Here is a 27,044-nt window from a genome sequence, read left to right as displayed (position 1 = left end):
CAAGGCCCCTGCAGGACCAAGCCTCTGTCTTATCTCTGGGCATTCTCCATCTTGCACTCAAAGTGCAATCAGTGTCTTACTATTTGCAGTAAGTATATACCCCATTTTTTTGAAGTTTTCCTCTCGGGGAGAGGATTTGGGGGCAGTTACCAGGAGTTTATTGACTATCAAGGGAAGCGCTCAGACCAGAAGCAGGAATTGGGGAAACTTGAGCTTGCTCTGAAAGTACACATTTTTTCCCCCAGTCATAAGCAGATCACATTTTTCTGTGACCTTGTGATGCCCTCTCTGGAAGAGCCAGACGACCTACCCCTGACCCTTCCCACCCCACCGCATTTCACATCACAGCGACCTGTGGCTTTAATCCCCCTTTTCTGCTTCTGAAAGTCCCGGGGCCTGGACGTCTTTTACCTCCCAGGCAGGCCTGACGAACTTTTATTCCCCGTTCAAGATTCAGCCTAGAAGTCCTCAGTCCGGGGACTTGCCCGCTCCCCACCGGGCGCGTCTAGTCTGGTGCGCGCACAGCTGTGCGCTGGCAGGCACGGCATGTGCGGTGGGCATGGGCTCCTGGGCCACCAGGCCCGCGAGCCGCCCGCACCGGACCCATCGCCGAGGGCCCGCACCCTACGCCCCCCGCCGCAGGTCAGGAGGTCGGCGCTCCCGGGTCGCGGGCGCAGAACCGCGCCGGGTCACGTGACACGCCGGTTGTCACGTGGGCGCCGCTCAGCTGACCGCGCGGTCACGTGGCCCGGCCACTGGGACTGGGGAGTCCGGCGGGCCATGGCGGGCTCCGGGCTCTGGTTTTCGCTGCTGCTGGCGGCAGCGTTCGCTGGGCGGGCCGTGGCCCTGTGGCCTTGGCCGCAGTCCATCCGGACCTCCAACTGGCTCTACACCATCTCCCCGCACCGCTTCCAATTCAAGTACCACGCCAGTTCGGCAGCGCAGCCGGGCTGCTCCGTCCTGGACGAGGCTTTCCAGCGCTACCGCGGCGTGCTCTTCGGCTCCGAGTTTTGGCCCGGCCCTGCCCGCACAGGTGAGCCGGGCGTGCCCCGCCTGTTCCGGCTCTGGGACAAGTCCCCAGGCTTCCTGAGACGCCCTTCTTTCCGCGGTGCCGCGCCCTCCTCGCACCAGCCTCTCGTCTCCACTTCCTCAGCCCTTTGACTCCAGCCGTTGTCTCAGCCTCCCCAGGGGTTAGCGCCCGACCGCCATTCACTGCATGGAACTGACTTCTGGGGCCAGGGTTTACGTGGAATCCTGTCCTCGGGCTGTATTTCACCCAAAATGCCTGCTATAGGACTGCAGTCCAGTCCGGATGTCTAGTTAATGAAAACACAGTGCCTAGAGGCCTCTACAGTGACCCGTCTTATTACGTTCAAGTGTCACAGGGTCCTAGTGAAGCTGTGACCCGGGCTGGGTAGATGAGGGACAGCTAACACCCACAATTGGTAAGACAAAACGTGAGAAGTGTATTGACCTACGCAGAGTTACATGAAAGTATCTGACACCCTTAGTATGTTCAGTAAATGTTTCAACTGTGAGATAAATCATAGAACACTTTCCATAAAGAGATGAGTTTTGAGCGGCCACTTGCAGTGAGGTGGTGAACAGAAGGGGCCAGGATTGAAACGCTATTCCAGGAAAGATAAAAGACTTGAGTAGAGGCACGAAGGGTTATGATTGAGCTCAAAGTGCTGGGCTGGTGTGTGTGATGAGGGCCGGGGCTAGAGAGAGGGGAGGGGTGAAGTTGGGGGCTGTGTGGGATTCAATGAAAAGCCCAGAGTGCTGGGGATACTGGTTTCATCTAAATGAGCAGGGGCTGGCAATATTCTGTAAGGCAGCTGCTGGAAATGGTGTTTGACGCTTGTTATTTCAAAGCAAATTGATGAGTGGAGTCAGCAACACAGAGGAATAAAATTCTACTTGGTGGAGTTTTCTTGCAAATCTGGAATCTAGTTCTCTGTTTATGATGTGTAGGTGTTTATGAGTGGAAGCCGTATTTATGGTTGGGCCATAGGATCACAGTTTGTATGTTTCAACTGCTTAAATTACTTTCACGAATGTTCTCATTTAATATGTAGAATCAAAAGGATTTAATTAAACAGATGGCACTTAGAAAGTGACAGAGAGTCTCAGCATCAAGGTGGTTCTTAAGGTATAAAATGTATTAGGCTGGGAAGACAAAAAGCCTGCTATCATGCGTGTGGTAGATCACATATTTCTCTGACTCCTTCATGACATAATAGAATACCTTATACCTGATTGATGCTCAGAATATGTTTATTTTGGTATAAAACAGTTAGGGCCTGGCTGGTGCAAAAAAATCAATCTATCATCTAATTGGTATGTGCCTATCCCCCTGCTGGGCGCTCTGGAGGTTACATTAGCTACTGCAGGTAACAAGAAAAGTATAAGACCTAGGCCCAAGCTTTGCAGTCCTATTGGGGAAATATGAAACAAAAGGAGACAATGTATCATAAAATGCTCAAAAGATAATGAGAGTGTTTACTACCGTTGTGTAAATTAGGATAATTCCTGTACTTCTAAATTAAGCCTTTACCTCCATTGCTATAGGACTACAGTTTAATCAAGAAAATAGAAATGGGGTGGCTACGTGGCAGTGGGGTGCTATATATTCCTAAAGAAAGATGTAGAGACAGATAAGAAACGAAATAAGATGTTTATTGCAGTTTATTACCTTCCTGTGAGTGAATTTGCTCTGTTAGTTGAGGGATTCTTGTCCGTTGAAAGAGAATGACAACTGGTTTGGATGCACACTGTCAAAGATGTACGAGTAACTTCCTTCTCTGTTCTTCCCATGGAGCCTTCCCTTAGGAACGGTTTTCTGGGGAGGCTTTCAGATGACTTGAGCTATAGTCCTATTTCTGCAAAACAAACAAACAAAAGGATACATTGACAGAGGGGAAAGCAACATCAACAAGGCCCAAACCAGGGTGTATTTCTCTATAGTGCTGATTTTAGTAAAGAAAACATATGCCAGTTAAATCTTAGCTAACAGCTTTTCGTCCCAGTCCTCCAAGTAACTTCCTTATAGGTGCTGGGCCAGAGTTTTTCTTAATGCAGCACAACTTCTGCTTTTGATCTGAACCTGGAATTCAGTGGAATTCATGTTTTCCTTTTCTGAGATATAAATCTAGTACTGAGGTTCCATTCTATTCTGAATTCACCTTCAAAGTTTAGCCGTAGTCCCACCAATCGCTAAATGGTCTGTGGAGGTGTTTCATATTTGCTCCCTGTCTTGGTCATTGAGAGGTATTTCTGTCAACTGGAGGGTGTGTGTTACATGTTGTTAAACCTGTTAAATGGAATTATTTTAGGCTCTAGATATTTGAATGAACCTAGTTTTCTGTTTCAATTATTAAGCCACATCCTGTTTGCAAATCAAAGGTTTGATCATTTGGGATGGCACCCATCTAATGTGGCCCAAATACTTTTTGAGTGCTTGATGGAGCTGATGAAGCCCTAATTTTTCAGGTCAAGTGACTAAATCTGATTTTGTTGTTTGATTGCCTTCTTCTTTGCTTTTCCTGAAACTAGTTGATTGAAGCCATAGTACTTAATGACTATTACATGTTCCCATTCTGTTCTGATGTCCACACAAATATCCCTTCCGTATTTCCCTGAAAATAAGACCGGATCTTATATTAATTTTTGCTCCAAAAGATGCATTAGGGCTTATGTTCAGGGGATGTCATCCTGAAAATCACGCTAGGCTTATTTTCCAGTTATGAGTTACTTAGGTTACACGGTATGAGTTATTTAGGTTACCGTCATCCCTGAACAGAATAATCCCCACGCTTCTCCCAGTCCTTTTATTCTAGAATGGAAGGAAGGTTATTATATGAGAGTCTGGATTCTTCTGCAGTCATTATCAATATTTGATTTGCTTGTCCTCAGATATCAAACAAGTGACTAAATTAATAAGCGGCATAATGCATTATAATCTGAATCTCCTAAAATACCTCCTTTGGCTATTCCTTCTATAATTATGCCTGAGACATAGTAGATACTTAACTACTCGTTGGATATATTCACTTAAAAGGGCTATTTTGTGTAAAAGTTTGTAAGCAGGCTTCCTGCTTTTGTTTATTTCTAAGATGATTTGCAGGTTTCATTTAGAATGGATTGCCTGCATTTCCTTTCAGGTTTCAAACTTAGAATATTAGCATGTGATTCCAGGGCAAGGAGGATCACAGTATGCTGTGGTCCCAACTCAAGTTGATTCTATCTCATCACAGAGTTGGGGAAGCACTGGGAGTGCATCTAGGGAGTTGTAGGAGGGAAACAGATCAGGCCAGGCAGCGGGGCTGCGGAGAAAGAGTAAGGCTGATTACTACATAGTTCTCTCCACTCTGATTGGGCTAGAGGCTGTGTACACTTTCACCTCTCCCATGACAGCACGCCCTTGCAGAAGACTTGATTGCCCGAGTTTATTGTTTTAAAAGCAAAGAGGGAGAAAACAACGCAGGAAGAGCGTTCTGTAGTTAGAATTATCTTTCTTGTGTGTTGGTATGTGGAGAATGGAGGGACACATAAGGAGGGGAAATACAAAGATGGCGGAGGACACAGGTAGCAGGAGCTCATTTTTAGTGAGGGCCAAAATAATTGTTGTGTTCCATTTTGAATCACAGGGCCTAGATGAGCGTGGCCTGCAGGCCTCAGTCAGCCTCTCCTCTCACAATCCTGTGTTCTTCTTTATTACTAAATCGTAATGATTTTGCGATAGCCCTCGGTGGTACTGAGTCCAGGAAGTTCTGTTTAATCAAGGTGTGTGGGGATAGTCTGGGTCCGGTTTATGAAAAATTGGAGTCGATAATTTTTTTGAGCTGCTGTTGCTTCCCCTGCCTTGGACATTCTGGTCGGAGACTGTATGCAATGGTGGACTCAGGGTCTGGGACATGGTGTATTCAGGAGTCAGCCAGAGAATGTTTATTAGTCACTGGTTCAACTGTGTGCCCTCAGGCAAATTGCCTAATTTCCAAGCAGTTCCTGCTGATTTTTGTAAAAAAAATCTGTATTTCAAGCATTTCTGAAGATAACAAGGAGTTGGTGATGAATGTCTTTACAATCTTTGAAGGAGGGTATGTAGAAGGAAGAAGTTGTCGGTGATTTAAAAAATTAAACAATAAAAGTTAAAAGTCTGAGCTCCAGTGGCGTCCTTCCTTCCATCTTCCTCTACCCCCCACCCCGCTTCCTCACTGCCAAACAGAAGAGTAAAGCAGGGCAAAGAGTAAAGAAGAGTAAAGTATAGGTTTTTGGTTGTTGATACCTTCTTTTTTGGTTTGTTTTTGGTTTTAATAGCAGGTGTGGGCTCCCCCCCCCCCCCCACTTATAGCTACACAGTCTCTTGCTGGGGCATGTTGTCCCTTTCTTAGCCTGTTAGAGGCATACAACTCAATTATTTTCCTTTTGATTATACAGAGGGAAAGTTTTACTGCCGAACCTCTACTTCTTTTAGAAATGGAGGAGGTCACTGTTATGTGTCTGCATTTTTGTAAATTTCCTCTGCTGGTCCTGGAAATACATGATAAGATTGAGTCCATGTGCATCCTCAAGAGGGTAGACCAGTTGGATTAGGTAGGACCTTTCTCCCACCTGTGAGGCCACTGACAGCAAGGTCAGCTGAAGAGAGGAGGTTGCGTCTCTAGAGGTCAGAATGGTGAATGTGTGAAGGGTTTTCTGTGATCTGCCTTAAGGTTTACAGGTCTGTAGTCTGTTGTAATAGAGAAATGGATTTGTGTTTCTTCTCTATTCCTGGCTGTAGTGAAGAAGACCCATTACGGGGTCAGGAACTTCTCTCTTTCATTTCCCTTCTGCTTTAAGCTTCTGTCAAATTGCTGAAGCTTCCTGGCCGTGCGCTCAACCCTGATCTCTAGCCAATAACAATGTCCTTACTATCTTTGAGTCCACGTCTGAGGTTGGTTGAGGTTTGGCTATGGTGCAGAGCGCTTTCCTCTGGAAGTGTGCGCTTGGATGCAGAAGTCTGAGCGCTTGTCAGCTCGGGTGGTGGTCAGCAGCCTCCCCTTTTGTGACACTTTGGGATCGGAAGGGAGATGGCTTACTAGGTACACTAGATGAAAAGTTTAAATTCTGTCCCATCGACCTTGTCTCGGTGGTAACTACTGGGACCCCACTTAGTGGCTTTGGTCTTTTGCCTAGGGCCACAGTCCTAGTTTGAGGCAAATGCAGAGTTCCACGCTTATGTCCCTTTTATATGTTTGGTGTCCGCCTGCTTGCCATACAGGATGGTACCACACAGTAGTGGATTCTTCAGGCTCCACTCAGAAGCTCATGAAAAACTTCGGGGAAGCTGCCCCCATAGTGTTTATTCCACAAAGCCGCCACCCCTGGGCTCCTCCAGCCAAGTGGCCAAACTGACCTCGTAGGAAAAAGGAAGTGAAAAATGAAAGGAAACTAGCATTTATTGAGTGTCTGGCACTTGCTATATGTTATGCTCTATAATCTAAATAATAGCTCTGTGAAGTTGGTGTTGCCCCATCCTTCAGAACTGAGACTCACAAAGGCTAAGCGTCCTGTCCAGGGTTACACAGCCAGGGGTGGTGGAGCAGAAACTCCAAACAGGTCTGTTTGTCTACAGAGATTTTTATTGTGCCATCTTGAAGATAAGTATCTTCATCGAGCAATACACCAATTAGCGATTTGGAAACCACTGGCCTCTGGTAGGGTTAAGCCCTGATCACACTTCAAGTGTTAATTACTTCAAATAGTAACTTCTAACATCTAATTGCTTAATCAGTAGCATTCAGGTTGTGAATATTTTGATACCTGGCCCATTGTTATCAGATTCCAGTAGTGTTTCTGGCTGGCTTCCTTCTTTCCATCCATTCTTAGTACAAGTAGTATTTATTAAGTAACTCTAATTTGTCAGTAGCACTGGTCCAAAGAATATTAATTGAACTGCTCCCATCCTTAAAGAATTTACAGTCTCTGGAAGTGGAAATATAGACACACAATAAAGTGTGATTTTTGCTGGTAGTTGAAGTATAAGGTGTTTTGGGAGCACTTGACCCAAGTGTGTGCGTGTGCGTGTGCAGGGGTACATTTTGAGAGACTCCCATAAAGAGCTGTCTAGTCATGTCTGAAAGTAGGAGTTGGTGGGTATGGAGGTGGTGACCTGCATAGCAAGAGCTGCCTGTGGGAAAGGCCTTTGGGGAAGAAGCCTCCGTGCCATATTCAAGGAAGCTGAGGTCCGTGTGGCTGAAGCAGACAGCTCTAGGTTGGGTCAGCAAGTTCAGAAGCCAGAGAGGCAGTAGACCCGCGTCATCTGGGGGTGACTGCAAATTTATGACTTAGCAATTTGAATGTTTCCTGCAGCCATTCACAAAGATAGGGAAAATAGCAGGAGGGGAAGGGAAGGGAGGGATGGAATGAAAAGAGAGAAGACAGAGACATTAATTAAGAGGTTAGAGGTGGGATGAGAATTATAAAAAGTAAGTTTGATTGTGAACCTGCTGAGTGCAGTATCTAGTGTCTGGCAAACAGGTAGCTATGTGGTGCTGAAGCTTGAGAGAATGAGTTGGAACACTTCCTGGGACAAGAAGGTCCAGGAGGTGAGCATGGGAGGGGGTTGAGGAGGAGGAAGATGAACTTGGATAACTGGTAAGCCAGAGCGTGGGTTACTTCTTCCTCTTGAGTGTTGAAATCGTCTAGGACGGTAGCCAGCCTTGAGCTGGAGAGGAAGACGGGGACCAGGATCCAAAGTCTTGGTTAAATAAAGAAGTGACCAGGAAGTTGCAGAGTGTTGTGACAAGGAGAGGCTCAAGATTTTACAGCTGGGTGACATGAGCCACAGAAGAGAGGATGTGGGAAGGAGCTGTCTCCCAGCGTACGTTTTAGGGGAAGTAGCATTCCTGGGGAGAGTCAGGCTTCAGTTAAGGAGGAAGTAGATGAGACTGAGGATTTTCATAGTTAAAGAACCATAGAACAAGATTCCAGATGGTTTGTGGGGGTGGGTGACTTATAGTACAGGTGGTTTATGGAGGAGAGGAAATACTTACAGGAATGGGAGCGTGGGTCCAGAAATGAGCAGAGGCAATTATATATTGGGCAGAGTGACAAAAGATGATAGAAATATGACATGGTAGATTTCCCTGACTGTAAGACTGCCAGGAAAATAAGTTCCAGAGATAATCAAGAATTCACATACACGTGAAAATTTAATATATGATGAAGCATTTCACATCAAAAGTGAGAAGATATATTAGTCAATATATTAGTCAGTGGGTAGGGATGGCTTATCTTATCCATGTGGAAAAGATTTAAATTAAATCTTTACCTCATAGCAATAACAAAAGTAAATTCCAGATGGATTAAAGATTTAAAGATAGAAGGTGTGCCATAAAAATATTAGAAAGAAATAAAGGAAACGGTACCTATACCTAGGGGTAGAAGAGACCTTTCTAAGCCAGTAAATAAAGGAACCATAAAGGAAGAAACTAATAGATTTCACTGCATAAAAAGTAAAGTAAAAGAACCCATAGGTTCAAAAATAAAAGACAAAATGGGGCAAATATTTGCATCCTTAAAAAATAAGTTTAAAATCTAGGAAAAGCTCTACAAATCAATAAAAGAACATTAACCCCCCAAAAAAAGTACAAAGAATATAGCCAGTAAATGCAAAACAATGCTCAAATCCATTCATTATTAAGGAAGTATGAATTAAAACAATGGTATATTTCTTTATCAGGCTAGCACTGTTGAAAAAGAGTTGAGGTGGTCTAGTTTTAGATGTGGAGAGATGGGTCCATGTATGTTGGTTCAGATGACAATTGGTGCAATGATTTGGAAGAGTAATTTCGCAGTGTCAAAACCCCAAATTTTCTTCTTTGGCTAGGCATTTCCACCTCTTGGAATTTTCCTACAGAAATCTCTCGCAACTGCTTACAAAAAATCTCTCACAGCATATATGTATATGTATATATACTCATATATGACTATTTACTAGAGCATTGTTTATAATATCAGAAAGAAGTATTTCCAAATGCCAACAAAGAGGAGAAAAGTTAGGACTTTTAACTCTTTAAAGTATATCTCAAAAATGGAATTCTATATAACACTTGTAAATGATGTAGTCTGTATATATTGGCATTAAAAGATCTGCAAATCGGACTGGCCCGGTGGCTCAGGCGGTTAGAGCGCCGTGCTCCTAACTCCGAAGGCTGCCGGTTTGATTCCCACATGGGCCAGTGGGCTCTCAACCACAAGGTTGCCAGTTCAATTTCTCGAGTCCCGCAAGGGATGGTGGGCTCTGCCCCCTGCAACTAAGATTGAACACGGCACCTTGAGCTGAGCTGCCTTCCAGATGGCTCAGTTGGTTGGAGCGTGTCCTCTCAACCACAAGGTTGCTGGTTCGGCTCCCGCAAGGGATGGTGGGCTGTGCCCCCTGCAACTAGAAAACGGCAACTGGACCTGGAGCTGAGCTGCGCCCTCCACAACTAAGACTGAAAGGACAACAACTTGAAGCTGAACAGAACCCTCCACAACTAAGATTGAAAGGACAACAACTTGACTTGGGGAAAAAAAAAAAAAAGCCCTGAAGTACACACTGTTCCCCAATAAAGTCCTGTTCCCCTTCCCCAATAAAAATAAGTAAATAAATAAAATATTTAAAAAAAAAAAAAAAAAGAAATCACTCTTCAACCCTCTTTATAAAAAAAAAAAAAAAAGATCTGCAAATTGTTTTGGGACGTGGGAAAAAGTTACCAACTGATATGCATCAGGATCTCATTTTTGTTTTAAAAATTAATAATAAATCTGTATTTACAAAAAAATTGAAAGACTGTGCAAAACGTTAACCAAGGTTACCTGTTGGGATCTATAGTTATAGGGACTCATGGGACGCCATGATCCAAACTGAATTCAGCAGCAGTGTGGAGGGGCTCCAGACTCTGGGCTCCTGTCTCCGGGCTCCGGGCTCCAGGCTCTGGGTTCTGGGCTCTAGTCTCCAGGCTCCAGGCACAGGGCAGCTCGGTTCTCAGACTCCTGCTTTACTCGGATAAGGACTTTGACAGAGGTGGCCTTCCTCTTCCCCTCCCCACAGCACTGTACTTGGGCACTGCCTGTTTCCCAGGCTTTGGAATGCGTTTTCCCCTCTTGATAGCCTGGCACCCACCAACTCAGTGTTCAAGGTTCTGCTCAGAGGTCCCCTCCGAGGTTAAGCCTGCCTCTCTCTGTGGAGGTAGCTATAGTATGACTGTAGCCCTATTAGGCTGTCTTGTAATGTTTGTATTTGTCTTTCTCACTAGACTGTGAGCTCCTCAAGGGCAGAGACCAGGGCTTCTTTTCTTTCTAACTGCCCCAGCACTTAGCACAGTTCCTGATACACAGTAAATTCTCAATATATCCTGGGTGGAATGAAGAAATGTGTGGGAAGTGAGTGATTTCAAGGGTTTTTATTAGGCTGAGTATGGGGAGAGGAAGCCGGATGTGATGTATACAAAGATGGGAGGGGGAGGGAAGAGTGTGGGCGTGGAGAAGCACAACGCTGGCACCAGCCAAGGAGAGATCCAGGACGAAGGGGCCAGGCAGACCTGAAAGAGTGGGACGCTACCAAAGGCTGGGTTGACTTTCCTAGTTTCCACTCCAGAAACCAAACCAAATGGCACGTTATAACCAAACGCATGTGTTTTCTCCATGCTGCTAGGATTCTGTGACTTAAACACATTGATACGGTAGAAATGTTTTGATTCGAGGAAGAGCAGGGCTGGTGGAGTGAGAGGCTATTGTGCGCTGGGTAAAGACATCGCTTCCGGTACCCTAATGCAGCAGTGAGTTGTCCCTTCCAGAGAAGTGGAAAGACCTGAACCTTTAGATTTATGGACCCAGAAGTCTTCAGAGCAGTGTCTGAAAAGTCACTTTCTGTATGCCTGGGTGTCTTCTTACCATCCCCCTTCCAATGCCAGGACTTCAGAAATACTAGGTCTGGGTATAGAAAAGTAACCTCTACATTGACTGTTTGCCGTTAATGCCTGATTATCATGCAGCACAATCGTTATGCACACATACCATTAAATATGCATTTTTTAAATTCTAGCATCATTCATTTTTTCAGCAAACATTTATTGAATGACACCGTGTTTCAGGCACTGGGAAACAAAGACACTGAGATTGGTCCCTGCTGTTGAGGAACTCACAGCCTTGGTGAGGAGATAGACAAACAACGTGCATTAAAATAAATGTTACGAAAAATGTATGTACGTGTTCCTTCATGATCACATAGGATGGTCTCTTAGGAAACAGTGGGGCAAAGTTTAATGAAAGGAAAACCAGAGTTATTTCTTAATCAGGTGAGATGTGGAAGCAACGCAAAGTTTGTTTCAATTGACAGAAGGAGTATGTGCAAAGAGAAGCATGGATAATGTGGCCTTTTCAGGGTTCTGTGGAGAGTTCGTTGTGCTACTGTGCGAGTTCCTACCCAGAGCAGAGGAAGACGAGGCTGGAGTTTTTATAATCATCCAGTGCAGGGCTGTCCAAACTTTTTTCAACGTTTTTCACCAAGGGCCATATGCGGTAAAATACACAAACAGCCGGGCCACTCACTCGAGGTGAAGCACGTATTGCCTCACCTAGTTTATTTAAGTAAACTAAATATGTTTTTGGAATTTGCTGCAGGCCAATTAACAATGGATCATGGGCCGCAGTTGGCCCGTGGGCCGCACTTTGGACACCCCTGATCCAGTGGATCCTGGACTTTCTCCTGAAAGCTACGGGCAGCCATTGGAGGACTTTGAGCAGAGATTATCATTACCTGATTTTCGTATTGAAAGATCACAAAGGATAGTAGATTGGAACGGAGTCTATATGGAGGCAGGGAGAGATCGGCTGGGAGACGCTGAATCAAGGCATTAACCCATGGAGTGCGGGCATGGTGGTGGTGTTAGGAGAGAATAAGGGTTTTGTAGTTATAAGACTTAATTGGGTCTTTCTTTTTTACTGTTGTAATCTCAGTGCTTGGCACGGTGTTTGACACATAGTAGACAGTCAATAAGTATTGAGCAAATCAACTTGTGGGCTACTCAGGAAGGTGGGAGAAGGAGGAAGTTTCTTGTCTGGGTAAATCAGTAGGTGATGTGTTATCCATCTGAGAGAGCAGATCAGCCATGAAGAGGAAGGAAGAGTTGGTTCAGATTTGTATTTAAGAGTTGACATGCTTTTGAGACATTTCAGGGGAGGTGCATGAGTCTAGAGCTCCAGAAGACGAGTTGGCATAAAAAGTTAGGTCTGAGAGTTATCAGCCTACGTGGGAGTACATGACAGTGTCCAGAGAGAGTGTAAGTGAGGAGAAAAAGAGAAGTTTGTGACCCAGGGGAACACCAGCACGTAGGGGTTGGTGTAGGGAAAGCAGAATGAGAAAACATATTGAAGGAGTTACAAGGAAAACCAAGCGAGAGCAGAGAGGTTTAGTTTCAAGAAGATCTGGGATGTCAGATGCTGCCAAGGGGTCTCAGAAGCAGTGAGTGGTCGCTCGAACATTAGCTCCGTGACAGCAGGGGATTTTGTCTGTTTCGATCACTGCTGTATCCCTCACACTTAGAACACCCAGTACATAGTAAGTGTTCAATAAATAACTGTTGTGTGAATGAACGAATGAATGCATTGAAAAGGGTCCCTTGAATTTAGTTACAGAGCCACAGGACCTTGGGGAAGGCATTTTCAGAGGAGCGGTGGAAGGAAACCAGACTGACGAGCAGATAGGATGTGAAGAAGTGGCTACAAAGAGAGGACTAAGGATAGCCAGCTCCACGAGCACTTATCACGTGCGGGTACTGAGCCAAGTACTTCACATGCATTAACTCTTTTAATCTTCCCAATAGCCCAGAAGGTGGGCACTGCCACTGTCCCCATTTTACAGATGAGGAAACTGTAGCTCTGAGAGGGAAAATATCTTGCCCAGGGTCCCACCGCTAGCACAAAGCATTAGAAAGAATCAAGATTGGAACCCAGAGCTGTCAGACTCTGCTCAGGTTACATTTCCTCGAGAGTTTCTTTGTAACTGGAAGGCAAATGAAAGAGTGACTGTTTGAGATGACATACAGTTGAGACTTGCGAATATTTTAATGCTGATGGGAAAGAATCACCAGAAAGAAATAATTTGAAGACTTTGGGGGAAAGGGAAGTAAGTAACTTATACAAGAAGAGCCTGAGGAGAGATGCAGAGCACAGGTGAAAGGAAACCCCTTCCACTGAGGTAGGAGGAGGACAAGCTAAAGATCAGACATGTGCTGTAGGTATTTTTGTCAGAGAGGAAGAGGAAGGTGGGATGGATGTGAGTTCCAATTGTCTGCTTAGAGTGAGGGCAGTGGTGATCAAGCTACAGACGTGAAGAAAGTGGTAGAAGTTTGAACTAGCTGTTGCAGAGATTAGGGGAAAAGCAATAGTGGAGATAGAAGATTTTCAGGGCCGCATCAAGGGCCAGCTGAGATGCAAGAGCATGATTTTGTCAGTGGCCCAGTCCTGCTGTTCCGTGACTTTCCCCTTTCCCTCCAGCAGAGAGGGAAGTAGTCAGGCTTGGGTGCACAGAAGGCAGAGGTTAGTTTGAATTAGGATCGGGAGTTTTGCCCACTGGATGCAACAGAAGAAAAAAGAGACAGGTTGTGGAGAGTACAGATTGTATCTGAAGTGATGGACCACATCTGGGGCCGGAGGGAAGGAAGTGAAGGTGGGAGAGGAAGGCAATGGAAGAGTCCTGGTACTGGCATCTGGAGAAGGTTCCGCAGTGGGACTTGGGTGCTCGGGCTTCTCAGAGGTCGCCGTCCAGCAGATGTATCTGTGATGAATACAGCTAATTATGCTGCAGGCGCACACAAGGGTAGAAAACTTCAGAGAGGGGGTAAAGGAGGGATACCTACGTTCTGTTTGAAGTTCTTCAACTTTTTAAATGAGAAAAAAACCAAACAGCTTTTTAGTGGCCCCAAGAAGATCAACTTCACATGAAAGCAGGGAGTGAGGGAACCGCAGAGACAGGAGGCCGTCATGGAGGGGCCTGACTACACGGTCTGCGCTGTGTGTGGGCCACGTGCCAGCTCGGAGGAGGGAGGACGGAGGACAGAGGACGAGAGGCCACCTCGCCACTGTTTACCAGGGAGGAAAGGGGAGCCTGTGACTCCCTCAGCTTGGCACCAGCAGAACCAGAACCAACCTTTCCTGCTTTGCCAGCTCAGTGCTCTGTTTATCGTGCTGCTTCCGGAGCACTGGAGGCTTCAGAATTTCCTGCTGTCCCGCCAGCATGTTGTGAGTGTGCCTAGGAGATGGCTGCCTGATGGGTTGTTCCCTCTTGCACGTCAGTGCTTCTCTGTGCAGCGTGTGTGCGTGTGTGCAGAGGTGGCGGGCCTGGCCCCTGCCTGTTTCCTGCTCTCCAGACAGACGACCAACTTGGAAGGCAGAAAACCAGTGAGCCTCTGTTTGCATCCTTGTAAGTGATCCAGGATCCCTCCTGTTTTGCCAGCTCTCACTTCACCACCTCCCCCAGACTTTTCCTCCCTCATAGTGTGTTTAAGCAGCAGCCCAAACCCAGATGAGTCACTGAGAGCACTCTTAGGACAGTGATTCTTTACCATAAGATTGGTGGCAGGAGTGGAGGGACGAGCCCTTAAATCAGGGGCACTGTTCTGGGTGGAGAGGAAATCCTTTTATTTTCATTAGCGCTTCAAAGGAGTCCGTGACCCACCCCTCTAAAAGACTGCAGTGCCGGTGTGTTTTAGAAAAATAAGACAGAAAAGCAATAACAGCAAACACTTGTTGTTTTCTTGTCTTCCAAGTAATAGTTCAGAGAAGCCTGGTGTTCGTGCCACCTCTCGTCATCAGGACAGTGACGGTGGCGGCCACGTGTGGATTAGTCATGGTTTCTCCTCAGTTCCTAGATGAGCAGCGAGGTCCCCAGGCCTCGTGCCTCTCCTGGATGGCCGTCTGCGTAGTCGAGCACACGAGTGGCACTGACCTCTGTGCTGTGCAGGCATGGAGTGGGCACGAGGAGGGGGCAGAAGGCCTCGCTTAAGGAGGGATATTCTTCTACAGTTTTCCTGACCCCCACTCCTCACTTAAGTCCTTCTTGATCTTTTTTTTTAAAGATTTTTAATAAACTATAGAAATGAATATGATATGAGTTTCAGGTGAACATCGTACTTACTCAGCAGTACCCACCTGGCACTATACAGAGTTATCACATTTTTTATTATATTCCCTGTGCTAAAGAAGTAATCGCCACGATAAATCCAGCCTTCCTTGCTCTTTGTTTTTGTAGAGATGGCCGATCTGCTTGGGGAGCTTGGGCTGACCCTCCAGGTTCTGCTCGGAGAGTGGTCCCTGCCCCGAAAGCCTGTGCTTCTGTGCTACGAGGATAAGTTTTTAGGGTTTAGAATGCAGCTGTGAGTGGCTGGCCCAGACCGGCCTCAAGTTCCCTTCTCCCTGCAGGGTTTAGGCACGCATTAGAGTGAGGGCACAGAGTGTTTACTGGGAGGGGAAAGAATGTTTGCTCAGGATGATAGGAAAGGGCCGCTTATTGTTCCTTCTTGGCAGACCTGAGAGCTGAGATGCAGCCAGGAGGCCGTGCTCAGGGCGGGTAGGCAGGCTCCTCTGACATGGTTCACGGCTCTCGGATTCCTTCTGTCTAGCGGTGGAGAACGTTTGGGATTCTGGTTTGGTTCTCAAGCCTCTGTCCCGGCCTTTGTAGTTCCACAGGAAGTCGTGGGTGTGTGGTGCCCCTGGGGACACGTGCGGCTCCAGGAAGAGTGGGGGGGGGGAGTTCACTGAGGTTAAGGCTGGGACACTACAGTCACAACCACCTGAAGGTCACAGAGAAGAACTGGCAGGAGGGTGGGAAGACAGCGCGTTTGTGTTGGGCTTTTTTCCAGCATGGACTAGGCTCTGGAGGGCTATATTAGATAGTATGTCAGCTCATACTGGGTGGCTTTCCACTGATGGGAGAAGTCTTGGACAGAGAACCTGTTTGGGAAGCGGAGGGAAGGAAGGAGGATGGGCTAGTGACATGTGCCTTCTCTGGGGCACCAGCTCCGTCATCGCAGGCCTCCCGCGCAGGAGACCCCTGTCATCTGCTTCATCTGCTTCATCTGCTCACATTAGCTCCTGGGCTTTTACAAGGTTGGAAACCCTTCGTGTGGAGCCCTCGAAAGCAGTGCTCCTTCAAGCGCCAGTCTGCAGTGAGGGGAGAAGCACACACACCAGAATGTGAAACTGTCCCCTTCATCAAGAAGACCTTGTTGTGGAAAAATGTTAGAACTAAACAGTGTGTTTATTCTGACATAATTGGTGTACATTCTGGCATCAGACAAGCTTCCTGTCTGGTGACCAGTGACACCGTTTACAGATCAGCAACCAATCCACAGACCACGCCTTGAGCACCGGCACTCTAGAGCTGCCTTTAGTTTCAAAGCAATGGCTGAGGTCTTGGAGTCTGGTGCTTGGACTGGACCAAGCCAGAGATACCGAGTCCTGGTTACAAAGGGCTGCCGCCCGATCATTCATCCGTGGGGGCTGGGGGGGCCCAAGCACAGGAGAAAGTTGGACAGATGAGTAGGCAGTACCTGTGCCAAGAGCATGTTCTCTGTCCTCCCTCCCTTCATGACACAGGCATGTGACCTGAGGGACTAGAGCTAGGGGCCCTCTTATAGGGCTTTGGTTTTGCCCGTTACTTGTGGTGGCCAGTCAGCCACACCGAGTTTCCACTGTCCTTGCAGGAAAGCAGCCTATGTCGGAGAAGACTTCATTGGTTGTCCTTGTGGTCACTCCGGGATGTGATGAGCTTCCTTCTTTGGAGTCAGTGGAGAATTGTAAGTACCACCTTGTTCCCGCCTGGAGCCCTCCGTGCCTGTGGGGACCAAGGGCCACCAAAGCCAAGAGCCACAGAAGGCTTTTTTCCTATGTGCTGTCACCAGTGTCACGCTGGCTGTTCACTGAGTCCCACAGGACCCCTGCCTTCTGCACTGAGCATAATTCCATTGCCATTGTCGGAATGTGTACACTTTGCTGATTTTCTTTATGAACTACTCTGGGGTTTTTGATCCTTTGTACTGAGGTGAGGTCAGGGCCTGTAACTGCCTCCTGTCTTCCCTGAGCAGCCGCGTTTGCGGACTTCCCAGGCAGCAGAGAGAACATTCAAGTCGTGGCTTCTTCCTCATATCCATAGTTGTGGTAGCTGAAGGCTGGGGGGAAAGGAAAAGGAGGGTGCTTACAAAGGCCTTGGGAACGTGGGAACCCGGTCCCACCCCTCCAAGCATCACCGTCCCCTTTGCCAGTAGGACACTTCGTATTTTCAGCTGAAGGCTGGTGGGGATTCATGTTTCTTGGGGGAGAAACTGACCCATAAGCGGGTGGTGCTTTGCAGAGGACTCTGCTGCAGGCTGTCCCCCATCACGCATCATCTTCTAGGGCCTGCAGTCCCTGGGTGACCACCCTCCCCCTCTGGCCCAGGCCTGGCTGACCTGCAGTTGCCCTGCTCTGGGGACATCTCCTCTTTGAAAGAAAAACAAAATGTGATCTTGCTGTTGTTTTTTAATCCAAGGATTTATCCAGAAAATGTGGTCTGTAATCTGAGAGTAGAAATCCTTAACCAAATGGGGTCATTGCTGTCATTCCAGACACCCTGACTGTGAGTGACGAGCAGTGTTTCCTCCTCTCGGCAACCGTCTGGGGAGCCCTCCGAGGTAACGAGGTGGGGCTCATGCTCGGGAAGAGACCGGAGGCTGATGGGGTGGTTGGCATTGGTGGGTGGGAGGACAGGACAGGGGGGCCCAGCGGTGCCCCCACTTTAGGAAACTTTCTTTATGGAGACCAAGCGAAATGTTTCCACAGCCCCCTGGAAGGAGGGTTCACGTACACCTTCCCTGGGCGTTGTCAGTTTTCGCCTGTGCACTGGCGGTGGGCCCTCTGGGCGGGTGCTCGGGGACGCAGTGGGAGAGCCTGCGGGCTGCTGCTGGTTGCCAGTGGGACAGGGGCGACTCGGCCACAGGTGCTGTCTGTTCAGCTCTCACTAAAGCCACTAATTGGCCAGGTTTCATTAAAAAGGAAAACTATATCAAAAGAAATAGATAAATGTGAAAGAAAGAGATAAGTAGTAGGAAAATATGTAGAATTATGTTATTTGGGAGAAAATGAGGCCTTGACTAGCTGCCAGGTGAGAGGCCTGTGCCATTCCTCTTGATTTCCTGGAAAGGTTTTTGGTCCCTAGATACAGACTTAGCCAAACACCTGCTTTTGGTAACACTTCTACAGGTGAAGGAAGAGGGAAATTCTCACAGAACTGAAAACCTCGGTTTGGTTTGTCGTTATTCCCTTGCCCCTCACGGCATGCCACCTCCCCTTTCTTCCCTCTTGTACCTTTTGTGCAAGTGCTAATGATGACTCTGGTTGGGTGGGGAAACCTGCGACTCCAGAACGCTGGGCGTCAGTCGGGGGAGATAAACCAAACGGTATCCTAGCGGTCTGTCTCACATTAGGTGCTGAGTGGCCACTAAGGTCTCACAGATTGATTCATTCTGAAAATTCGGGACTCTGGGAACCCTTCCTGGAGCTTCTGTTGGGTTTTCAGAGGTGCGGCTCCAGCTGTTGAGGACACACAAAGCTCTGGACTCCACGTGCCTGCCCTTGGGCCGAGCTGGAATGTAGAGCCTGTGTCCTGTGGACTGAGACACTGCTGGGCCGGCTGCTCCCTGCTGCACCTCAGCTCCCTACAGCTGGGTCTCTTCTCAAGCTCTGAAGAGGAAAAGTGGACGACTCTTTGTCTTGTAGGTCCAGCTGTGGACCCAGGCTCTTTGGAAACTCAAGCTATGATCACTTTTGCACAGTTCAGTCTGGGAGAAGTGAAGGGGGCAGCAGACAGGGGACTGTTTCCTCCACTCCCTTAGCTCCAGTGGGTGCTATCCCTGCAAAGCCTTAGCCCTGTGCAGGCTGATTGTCCGTGTACCTGTCCTACAGGCACACATCTGGGCCTCTCTTAATATTCTTGTGAGTTCACACCTTTGGAAATACGGGTAAGAGGGATGTGGGTTTTGAGGGTTAGTGTCTTCCAAGGAGGAGCACCAAAACCCCTTACACTGCCTCCTCCCAAATAACTCACAGAGCAAAACTTGACACCAGCTTCCTGGTATCCCCCTTTCATGGTGCTGAGAACGTTCACGCCTACTACGCTATGTCCCCTTTCACTGTGGCTCAACGCGTTACCTTCTGGCACACTGGGAACCTCCCAGATGGATGTCTTTCTCCTCCCCACCCCCCGAATCTTTACTCTGCCTCTCTATTTCCCTATAGGTCTGGAGACTTTTAGCCAGCTTGTTTGGAGATCCCCCGAAGGCACGGTGAGTGTGGGCCCTCAAAAAGGGCTCCTTTTAAGTCTCTAGGGTTTACTCCCCACGTTGAGAGTCTTGAAAATATCTAATTTTACTTTAGAGTCCTGGTGGCTTGAAATGGCCCCAACAAGGGTATACAAGGAAACATGGGTGGAAACTAGTTAGGTAGACTCGGCCTGTTTGGAAACGCTATAATTTAGTCCCCTGAGTCATTATTTAGTAATGATCTTGAGACCACACTGCTTTGAAGAAAACAGACATGTTAACAGCCAGTAAAAATCCAGAGTCTATAGGCTGAGTGCTGTGTTGGGCTAGAATGGGGCAGTTGCTCTCTAGACAGGGTGCTGCTTATGCTCATTGAGATGGAGGTGTGGGGTGTGTGGGGAGACAGTTACCCTGCAAAACAGTCACAGAGCGGCTTTTCAGGGATCTCGGGAGACTTTTCCTCATCCCCCACCCCACCCCCATGGTGAGTTCCCTTTGAGTCCTGACATGGTCAGTGTTTGGTCCACACAGCTCTTTATCAACAAGACGGAAATTGAGGACTTTCCCCGCTTCCCTCACCGGGGCTTGTTGTTGGATACATCTCGCCATTACCTGCCACTGCCTAGCATCCTGGACACTCTGGTACTCAGGCCTTACGGCCTTCTTTACCTGTAGGGTTCTGGGGTGATGGGGCAAGGGATAGCCCGGCTGCATGTTCCTAGAGAGATACAGAGAGAGTGTAAATAACTTTAGGGGCGCCTAGGAAAAATGTAAAGGATGACCTGCCTTACAACTGAAAAAAGTAACAAGAGCATTTTAAATTTACTCCCTGGTCCCTGTGGACACATGTCCAGGCTGTCTCTAGGGACACAGAAGGTGGTTTGGGGATTGGCTTCTTTGACCAGCAGAGCTAACTCTAGTTTAGTTAGGACAAGGTCCAACCTGGGGACATTCCTGTCCCGAGTTCAGTGGGCAGGCTGATCTGACAGTTGCTGACCCAGCTCAGGTGTCCGCCTTTGCATTTGTTCCTCTGGCGGAACCAAAGGAGTGGAGACAGCCCTCATCTTGGCTTCTGAGATTTGCAGGTTATGGGACTACTAAATTCACAACAGGCTCACAGTCTGGATAAACACAAGTCAGCCTACCCAAAACAAATGGCAGGAAGAAGTGTTCGTCGTCAGGGTATTTGAGGGCTTTTGGAAAACTCCAGGGTACCACATAGCTGCAACCCTGCTCTCAGTGTGGCTAGACCTCATCTCAAAAAGAGACACCACTTCTGTCAGCCGCCTTTGGATGGGGGTCCTACAGGGGTCCTACAATCCTGCCACCCACATCTAACAGCACAGGATGTGAAGGAGGTGATTGAATACGCCCTGGGGAAAGAAGAAATGTGCTGGGCTTTCCCTGCATGGCAGGCACGCCTGTCAGGACGGTTTGATAGACCCTGTAAACACTCAACAGAAAGCTGGGCAGGCTGGGTCTGTTCGGGTATGTGGAGCAGCCTAGAGCTCGCCCCAGCTTCCCAAGTCTGAGGCTGAAGCTGGAGAACCTGGTGGGTCCACAGTGTGTGCTCTGCCCTACAGGATGTCATGGCATACAATAAATTCAACGTGTTCCACTGGCATCTGGTGGATGACCCTTCCTTTCCGTATGAGAGCTTCAGTTTTCCAGAACTCAGCAGAAAGGTATGTCTCGATTTTGCCCTAAGTTTATGGGTCGATGTCTGAGCCTAGCTATGGCCTCACTGGCAAGGACACCAGCTCTCCTCCTAACCAGCCAGTTTTAGGGACACACCGACACTGGCTCTGGATTCAGGAGACCCGAGTTCGAGTTCAGAGTTTGCCATTAATTTGCTCTGTGACCTTCAGGAGATATTCTCTCCTGGTCTTTTCTTTTCTTTTCTTTTCTTTTCTTTTCTTTTCTTTTCTTTTCTTTTCTTTTCTTTTCTTTTCTTTTCTCTTTCTTTCTTTCTTTCTTTCTTTCTTTCTGTCTGTCTTTCTTTGTTTCTTTGTAGTTGTTATTCTTTCATTTTCTTTTTATTTATTTATATTCTGTTAGATGGGTGTAATACCTACCTTGTTCATCTCACTGGCGTTATGATACGCAGATTAAACAGTAAATGTGATGGCTTATGGGCAGTTCTGATTAAGTTCCTTAAAGATAGTCCCTGATGCCCAAAGGCTGTGGGTAGATTTTCTGATATCCAGGGAGTCCTGCAGGCATTTTGAGTATCCTCTACTCTGCTAGCCTTCAGGAAATGAGATCCTTAAGGATGTCTTGTGCCTTTCAGGGGGCCTACAACCCTGCCACCCACATCTACACAGCACAGGATGTGAAGGAGGTGATTGAATATGCACGGCTTCGGGGGATCCGTGTGTTGGCCGAATTTGACACTCCTGGCCACACTCTGTCCTGGGGACCAGGTAAAACCATGTCAGAGGCAGGAGGAAGTCTCCTGAGCCCCCTCTGTGGGGCTTTAGCACATTGGCGCTGGGATGTGCCATGCCCCGGTCATCGGCATCCTCCACCTGGGAATTTAGATAGGCAGAACTTACTTTGGGTGAAGGAGGCCACTTCTTACTATTAAAATATGGGCAAGTTCTTCTCATATGTCCTTGTCTTAATGATGCTCTCGCGGGGTGTTGTGCCCTAGAGTGGAAGAAAGATCGAGCCAACTTGGCCGAACGGGGGCTCTCTCTGCTTCTCTGCCCAAAGGCAAGGTGAGCAGAACAGCCGTTAGGAGCAAGGGTGACCCCTGCTGGAAGCCGTGTGTCAGGGCAAGAGCCTGTGCTGACTGTTGTCCGGCTGTAACCCAGCCTCTGACTGTCTACCATTGGGATGTATTTGAGTTTCTTTGATTAAACCCTCACGATGTCCAGTGTCTGTGATCCCAGCGTGTTTCTGCCTGTGTGTGTGGAATGTTTCTGAATGCCACTGCCTTCTCTGAGCGCCTTACTGTCTGTGTGTATGACTGCATGGGGGTCTGTGTGTTTGTGATACTTGCGTGGGTTTCTCTACTGGTTTAGGTGTCTCTGGATTACTGACTCCTTGCTACTCTGGGTCTCAGCCCTCTGGCACCCTTGGACCAGTGAATCCCATTCTCAACAGCACCTATGAGTTCATGAGCACGTTATTCCTGGAGGTCAGCTCTGTCTTCCCGGATTTTTATCTTCACCTTGGAGGAGATGAGGTGGATTTCACCTGCTGGTACGAGCCCTTTCACCTTCCCATCCCATCCTGATGAACTGCTTACTCAGAATAGAGGTTAGCGCCCGACAGGCTGCCTGTCATATGTGCTCCTCAGGGGCTACCCTCCGAGAGCAGCTGTCTCCGTGCACATGACTCAGGTTTTGGGCTTTTCCTTGCTCCAGCTACGGAGAGGTCCTACCCGATTTTGGCAAGGCTGTGAATTCACGCTCTCCCTTCTTGTCATATCCTTAAGTGACTTATGGAAAAACCAGCTCTGGGCACAGAATTGTCTGGAAAAATCCAGGATATGGAAAAATAGTCTCTGCTTTTGAAGGCTTAAAGTAGTCTGGTGGAAGACTCGACACAGATGAGTTTGAGACTAATATATGACAGTCCACTTAGTATTAAACTGTAAAATCCAAACCTTCGGATCTACTTAGCTCAGAAAAGGTGGATGGGCTCCTTCAGGAAGTGGGCACTTGAGCTGGATCTGAGGAAACAGTTTGGCTTTTCTGAGACATGGAGGAGGGGAAAACATTCCAGGAGGAAATGTGAGCAAAATACATTGTGGGGCAACGGAGCTGCGGCCATGCTTGTATCCGGCTGGAATAAAGGATGAATATTAAGGGAAACGCAGAACATGCCCAGGTGGGCGTTAGAGAGAAGCCAGATCCAGCGTGCCGCAGCCCCAGGGCCAGGCTCTGAGCCACGTGGCTAGTCCAGAGACATTCATGCGTGTTCTGAGAGTTGAACTTAAAGCTCTTCAGGTCTAGGCTCCAACTTTCTCAGCCTGTGTCAGTGGCCTCTCCATACAGCTTTGTTAGGCCACACCTTCTATATCTGGGGCCTCTGAGATGCTCAGCTGATTGTGTTTCAAGGTGAAAAAGGGAAGCTGTGGGAGGCGGTAGGACTAATCCCCAATTAGTATTACAGAGTGGGTCCCCTGGCTTTGGGCTGTGAGGATGTGGAAAGAATTAACCTTCATTTTCTCGGGATTCAGGAAGTCCAACCCCGACATCCAGGCCTTTATGAAGAAGAAAGGCTTTGGTGACGACTTCAAACAGCTGGAGTCCTACTACATCCAGACGTGAGGAAGGAAGGGGGGTGGCCAGGGTCCCTCGAGTTACCTCCCAGGGGGTCCTCACTTTCCATACCAGGGCCAGGCCCTGCTTGACCACTCTCTGGCCCCTTCAAAAGGGTCCCTAGCCCTGGATTTTCAGGTTTGGAGTGGTCAGTTCCCAAGTGGGGAAGACACTGCTCAATGGGGGACGGCCTATAGGCACCGACGGCCTAGAGCCAGTCTGAACTGAGCAGACCCTGTCTTTACCCTCCAGGCTCCTCAACATCGTCTCTGCCCTTGGCAAGGGCTACGTGGTGTGGCAGGAGGTGTTTGATAATAAAGTAAAGGTAAGCCAGAGGCAGAGAGAGGGGGCGTCACCCCCAGTGTCCCCCACTGGTCCCCCAGCCCTTCCTGCCTCTGTACGGACTGGGCCTCCCGGTTTGCATTAGGCTCTCATGTTCAGAGCCCTAGGCCCATGTCCTTTCCCTTCAGAAAGGTCGCAGAGGTCTGCGTGTGGGTGTCAGAGCCTCTCTGTCTCCCCTCCTTACACACTGTTCAGGAGTCATTTCTGCTGCTAGGGCACTTGGGATGCCTGAGACTCGCATGTGAGTTGGGTTTTCCTTCCTGAGTCATAGACTCGGGTCATGCAGGTCGATGGAAGCAGGGTTTCCTTCTCCTTCACTGCTGACCAGTAAGATCCCAGTTCCTGCCACATGCAGGGGCTCTGCAGGAACCTTGTCCCGTCCTCAGAAACATCTGGAGCCTTGGACATGCGGGGTCCCGGGGAGTCTCCTGGGCTCCACTGCTTGCCTCCCTTAGCTCCCAGCAGCATTACATCTCAGTGTGGACAAAGGGGGCTGCAGAAGGCCGGGGGGACGAAGCAGCGGGGAGCTCTCCTACGGCCTGTGGAACCCTTGACCTCTGCACCGGGCTAGGAGTTCAGTGGTCAGGAATCACAGAGAACTACTTTGCTACCGGAGAGCAGAGGGGATTCATAGCCCTTGACCTGGGTTGCCTGCATGATAATGTGGTCCAGGAATCCTGTCAGCTGTGTGCCATTGCTGCCCTTTGACCTTTGTGACAGGTTCGGCCAGACACAATCATCCAGGTTTGGCGAGAAGAGTTTCCGGTAAACTACCTGAAGGAGATGGCGCTGATCACCAGTGCTGGCTTCCGGGCCCTGCTCTCTGCCCCCTGGTACCTGAATCGCATAAGTTACGGCCAGGACTGGAAGGGGTATTACCTGGTGGATCCCCTGGCATTTGAAGGTGAAAGCAGGGAGCTTCCGTGCTGATCAAAGGAGGCTGGGCGAGCACACGGGGGAGGCAGGAGGGCCTGGGCTGAATATTTCACGTTAGGTGATGAAACAGCCTATTTGAGGAGAAGGGGGGTGAAGGGAAGCCCTAGAGTTGTCTGTTGTTGCATGTTTTCCCGCAGGGAGTACTGAGCAGAAGGCTCTGGTTATTGGTGGAGAGGCCTGCATGTGGGGAGAGTATGTGGACACCACAAACCTGGTCCCCCGGCTCTGGTAAGGGTTTTCTGAGGGCGGACAGGGTTGGGCTTGTGGGCATGGGGTCTTCCTTCCAGACTCAACCCCATCTAGCCACGCCCAGACTAGTGCCCTCCTTCAGGCCCGAGAGAGAGGGGGCCTTGTAGTAATCCTTCTGTTTGTATGGCATTCATCTCCCGCCTGACTTCCATCTACGCTTCTCCAGCAACCCAGCAGGTGTGTACGATACAGGGTGTTAGCCCGACTTCGCAAATAATGAGGCCTCGGGAGCACAGATGACTTGCTCAGGCTCCAGCCTGAAGTCCATGATTCCTCTAGTAAGACTCCCCCAGGCTGTCTCCTCAGTAGCCTCACCCAGCCTGGGGGCGGGGGCGGAGCTGACATTTTGAGAACACCTGCTGCTGTGGCTGCTGTCAGCAACGGTTCCCGCTGCCTTCAAGACTGTGCTTCCCATGTGTGTGGGAGAGGAGAAGAGTGGGACCCTGTCCACGTTTTCATGAAGATGGAGCTGAGTCCTTGAGGGCCCTGGGAGCCCTCCAGCCAGGCTGTGACCCTGAATCAGGGGTTGATCACATCCCTTGACCCTGAGCCTGTGCGAGAGGCAGTGGCCTGTGGGTGTCCCATGCCCTTGCAGGGAATCCTGGGTCCAATCTGGTGTGTGCCCCCTTTCCTCCAGGCCCAGAGCAGGGGCTGTTGCCGAGAGGCTGTGGAGCAACAAGGCGGTGACTGATTTGGACTTTGCCTTTAAACGTTTGTCACACTTCCGCTGTGAGCTGCTGAGGTAGGTTGGCTGTGGGGCCTTCCCAAGGAAGTGGGAAGGTCAGGGGCTCGGGACCCCTTGCTGACAGGAAAAGAGTACTAATAATACTATGCTTAGCCCTTTAGGCATTATTTCATTGAATCTTCTCTATATAGTAGGTAGTTTTTTCCCCATTTCAGAGATAGGCAACTGAGGCACAGAGAAGTTAAGTAACATGCTCAAAGTCTCTTAGAACCAGGATTTGAACCAGTCCAACTTCAGCGTCTGTACTCAGCCATGGCCATGCTTTTCTGGGCTCTCGTGACATGTGTGCCCATGCTGGGGATAGAACTATATAAGGTGGTCTTTTCCACGATTCATCCACTTCCTGAGTCTCAAGGACCTGAGGGACACAGCCTAGTGCAGCTCAGGGTCCCAGCTGTCTGTAACGCACTGGTGCCTCCGAGCTAGCTCCTTACCACCGCTGAGCACACTGGGTAATGCAGGAGATGTGCCTAGAGCTGAGGCTGAGACCTAAGGACGGATTTCCTGTCTGCACAGGTGGATGGTCCCTCACCGCCTCCGCATTTATAGCCTTTTAGAGCCATTAAAGGGGGACTCAGTGGGCCAAGAGCACTGGGCATCTACCCCTCAGGCATCGACCTCTTTTCTAAAGTGACTGAGTATTTGGGGCTGGGGTACAGAGACAGGCAGGTTAGAAATAGGGTAGTGCTCCCCAAAGTTCCTGGGTGTCCCTATATAGAAATCACCTGGGGCACCCGTTCAGAATGTAGATTCTTGCCAACACATGGCCCCACCCCAGGTGAGAATCTCTGGAAGTGCGATCCCCGGTAACTTCAGTGTGCAGTCACAGTTTGCGACCCACTGAAACAGGGGAAGGGGAGACTGCCGGTTGAGGTGAAGGTGTTGCTGGGCCTAAGACTGACCCCCTTCTGAGTGGCTCATCTCACGCTGTTTCTTCGTGTCCTGCAGGCGAGGTGTCCAGGCCCAGCCTCTCAGTGTAGGCTATTGTGAACAGGAGTTTGAACAAACCTGAGCAAGCAGCCCCAGACATGGAGGAGACGCCGGCCCTAAAAGAGTGGTCATGGGGCCAGGCTTCCACTGCATCCCGGCCGGGGGACCAAGCCCCTTGCCCACGTGCCCCTGTGCCTGGAGAGAAGGGGGCTGGTGCTAGTGTCCAATAAAGAGCAATGTGGCACTTTA

General features: G+C 48.8%; 1 protein-coding gene across 1 annotated transcript; it reads left to right on the top strand.

The window, feature by feature from the left end:
- Nucleotides 1–734: 734 nt before the first annotated feature.
- On the top strand, nucleotides 735–27,044 carry HEXA (hexosaminidase subunit alpha). The gene is made up of 14 exons (XM_019736007.2): nucleotides 735–1,033; nucleotides 16,731–16,823; nucleotides 17,631–17,696; nucleotides 19,300–19,346; nucleotides 19,854–19,964; nucleotides 20,906–21,007; nucleotides 21,613–21,745; nucleotides 22,349–22,529; nucleotides 23,512–23,598; nucleotides 23,846–23,918; nucleotides 24,656–24,839; nucleotides 25,009–25,099; nucleotides 25,758–25,862; nucleotides 26,814–27,044. The coding sequence occupies exons 1-14, from the start codon at nucleotides 781–783 to the stop codon at nucleotides 26,875–26,877; spliced, it is 1,590 nt and encodes a 529-aa protein (XP_019591566.1). The 5' UTR covers nucleotides 735–780; the 3' UTR covers nucleotides 26,878–27,044.

Source organism: Rhinolophus sinicus, linkage group LG03, assembly GCF_036562045.2.
Source record: "Rhinolophus sinicus isolate RSC01 linkage group LG03, ASM3656204v1, whole genome shotgun sequence".
Lineage (NCBI taxonomy): Eukaryota > Metazoa > Chordata > Mammalia > Chiroptera > Rhinolophidae > Rhinolophus > Rhinolophus sinicus.
Note: the sequence above shows the minus strand (reverse complement) of the source record. Positions and strands in the feature narration are given on the sequence as shown.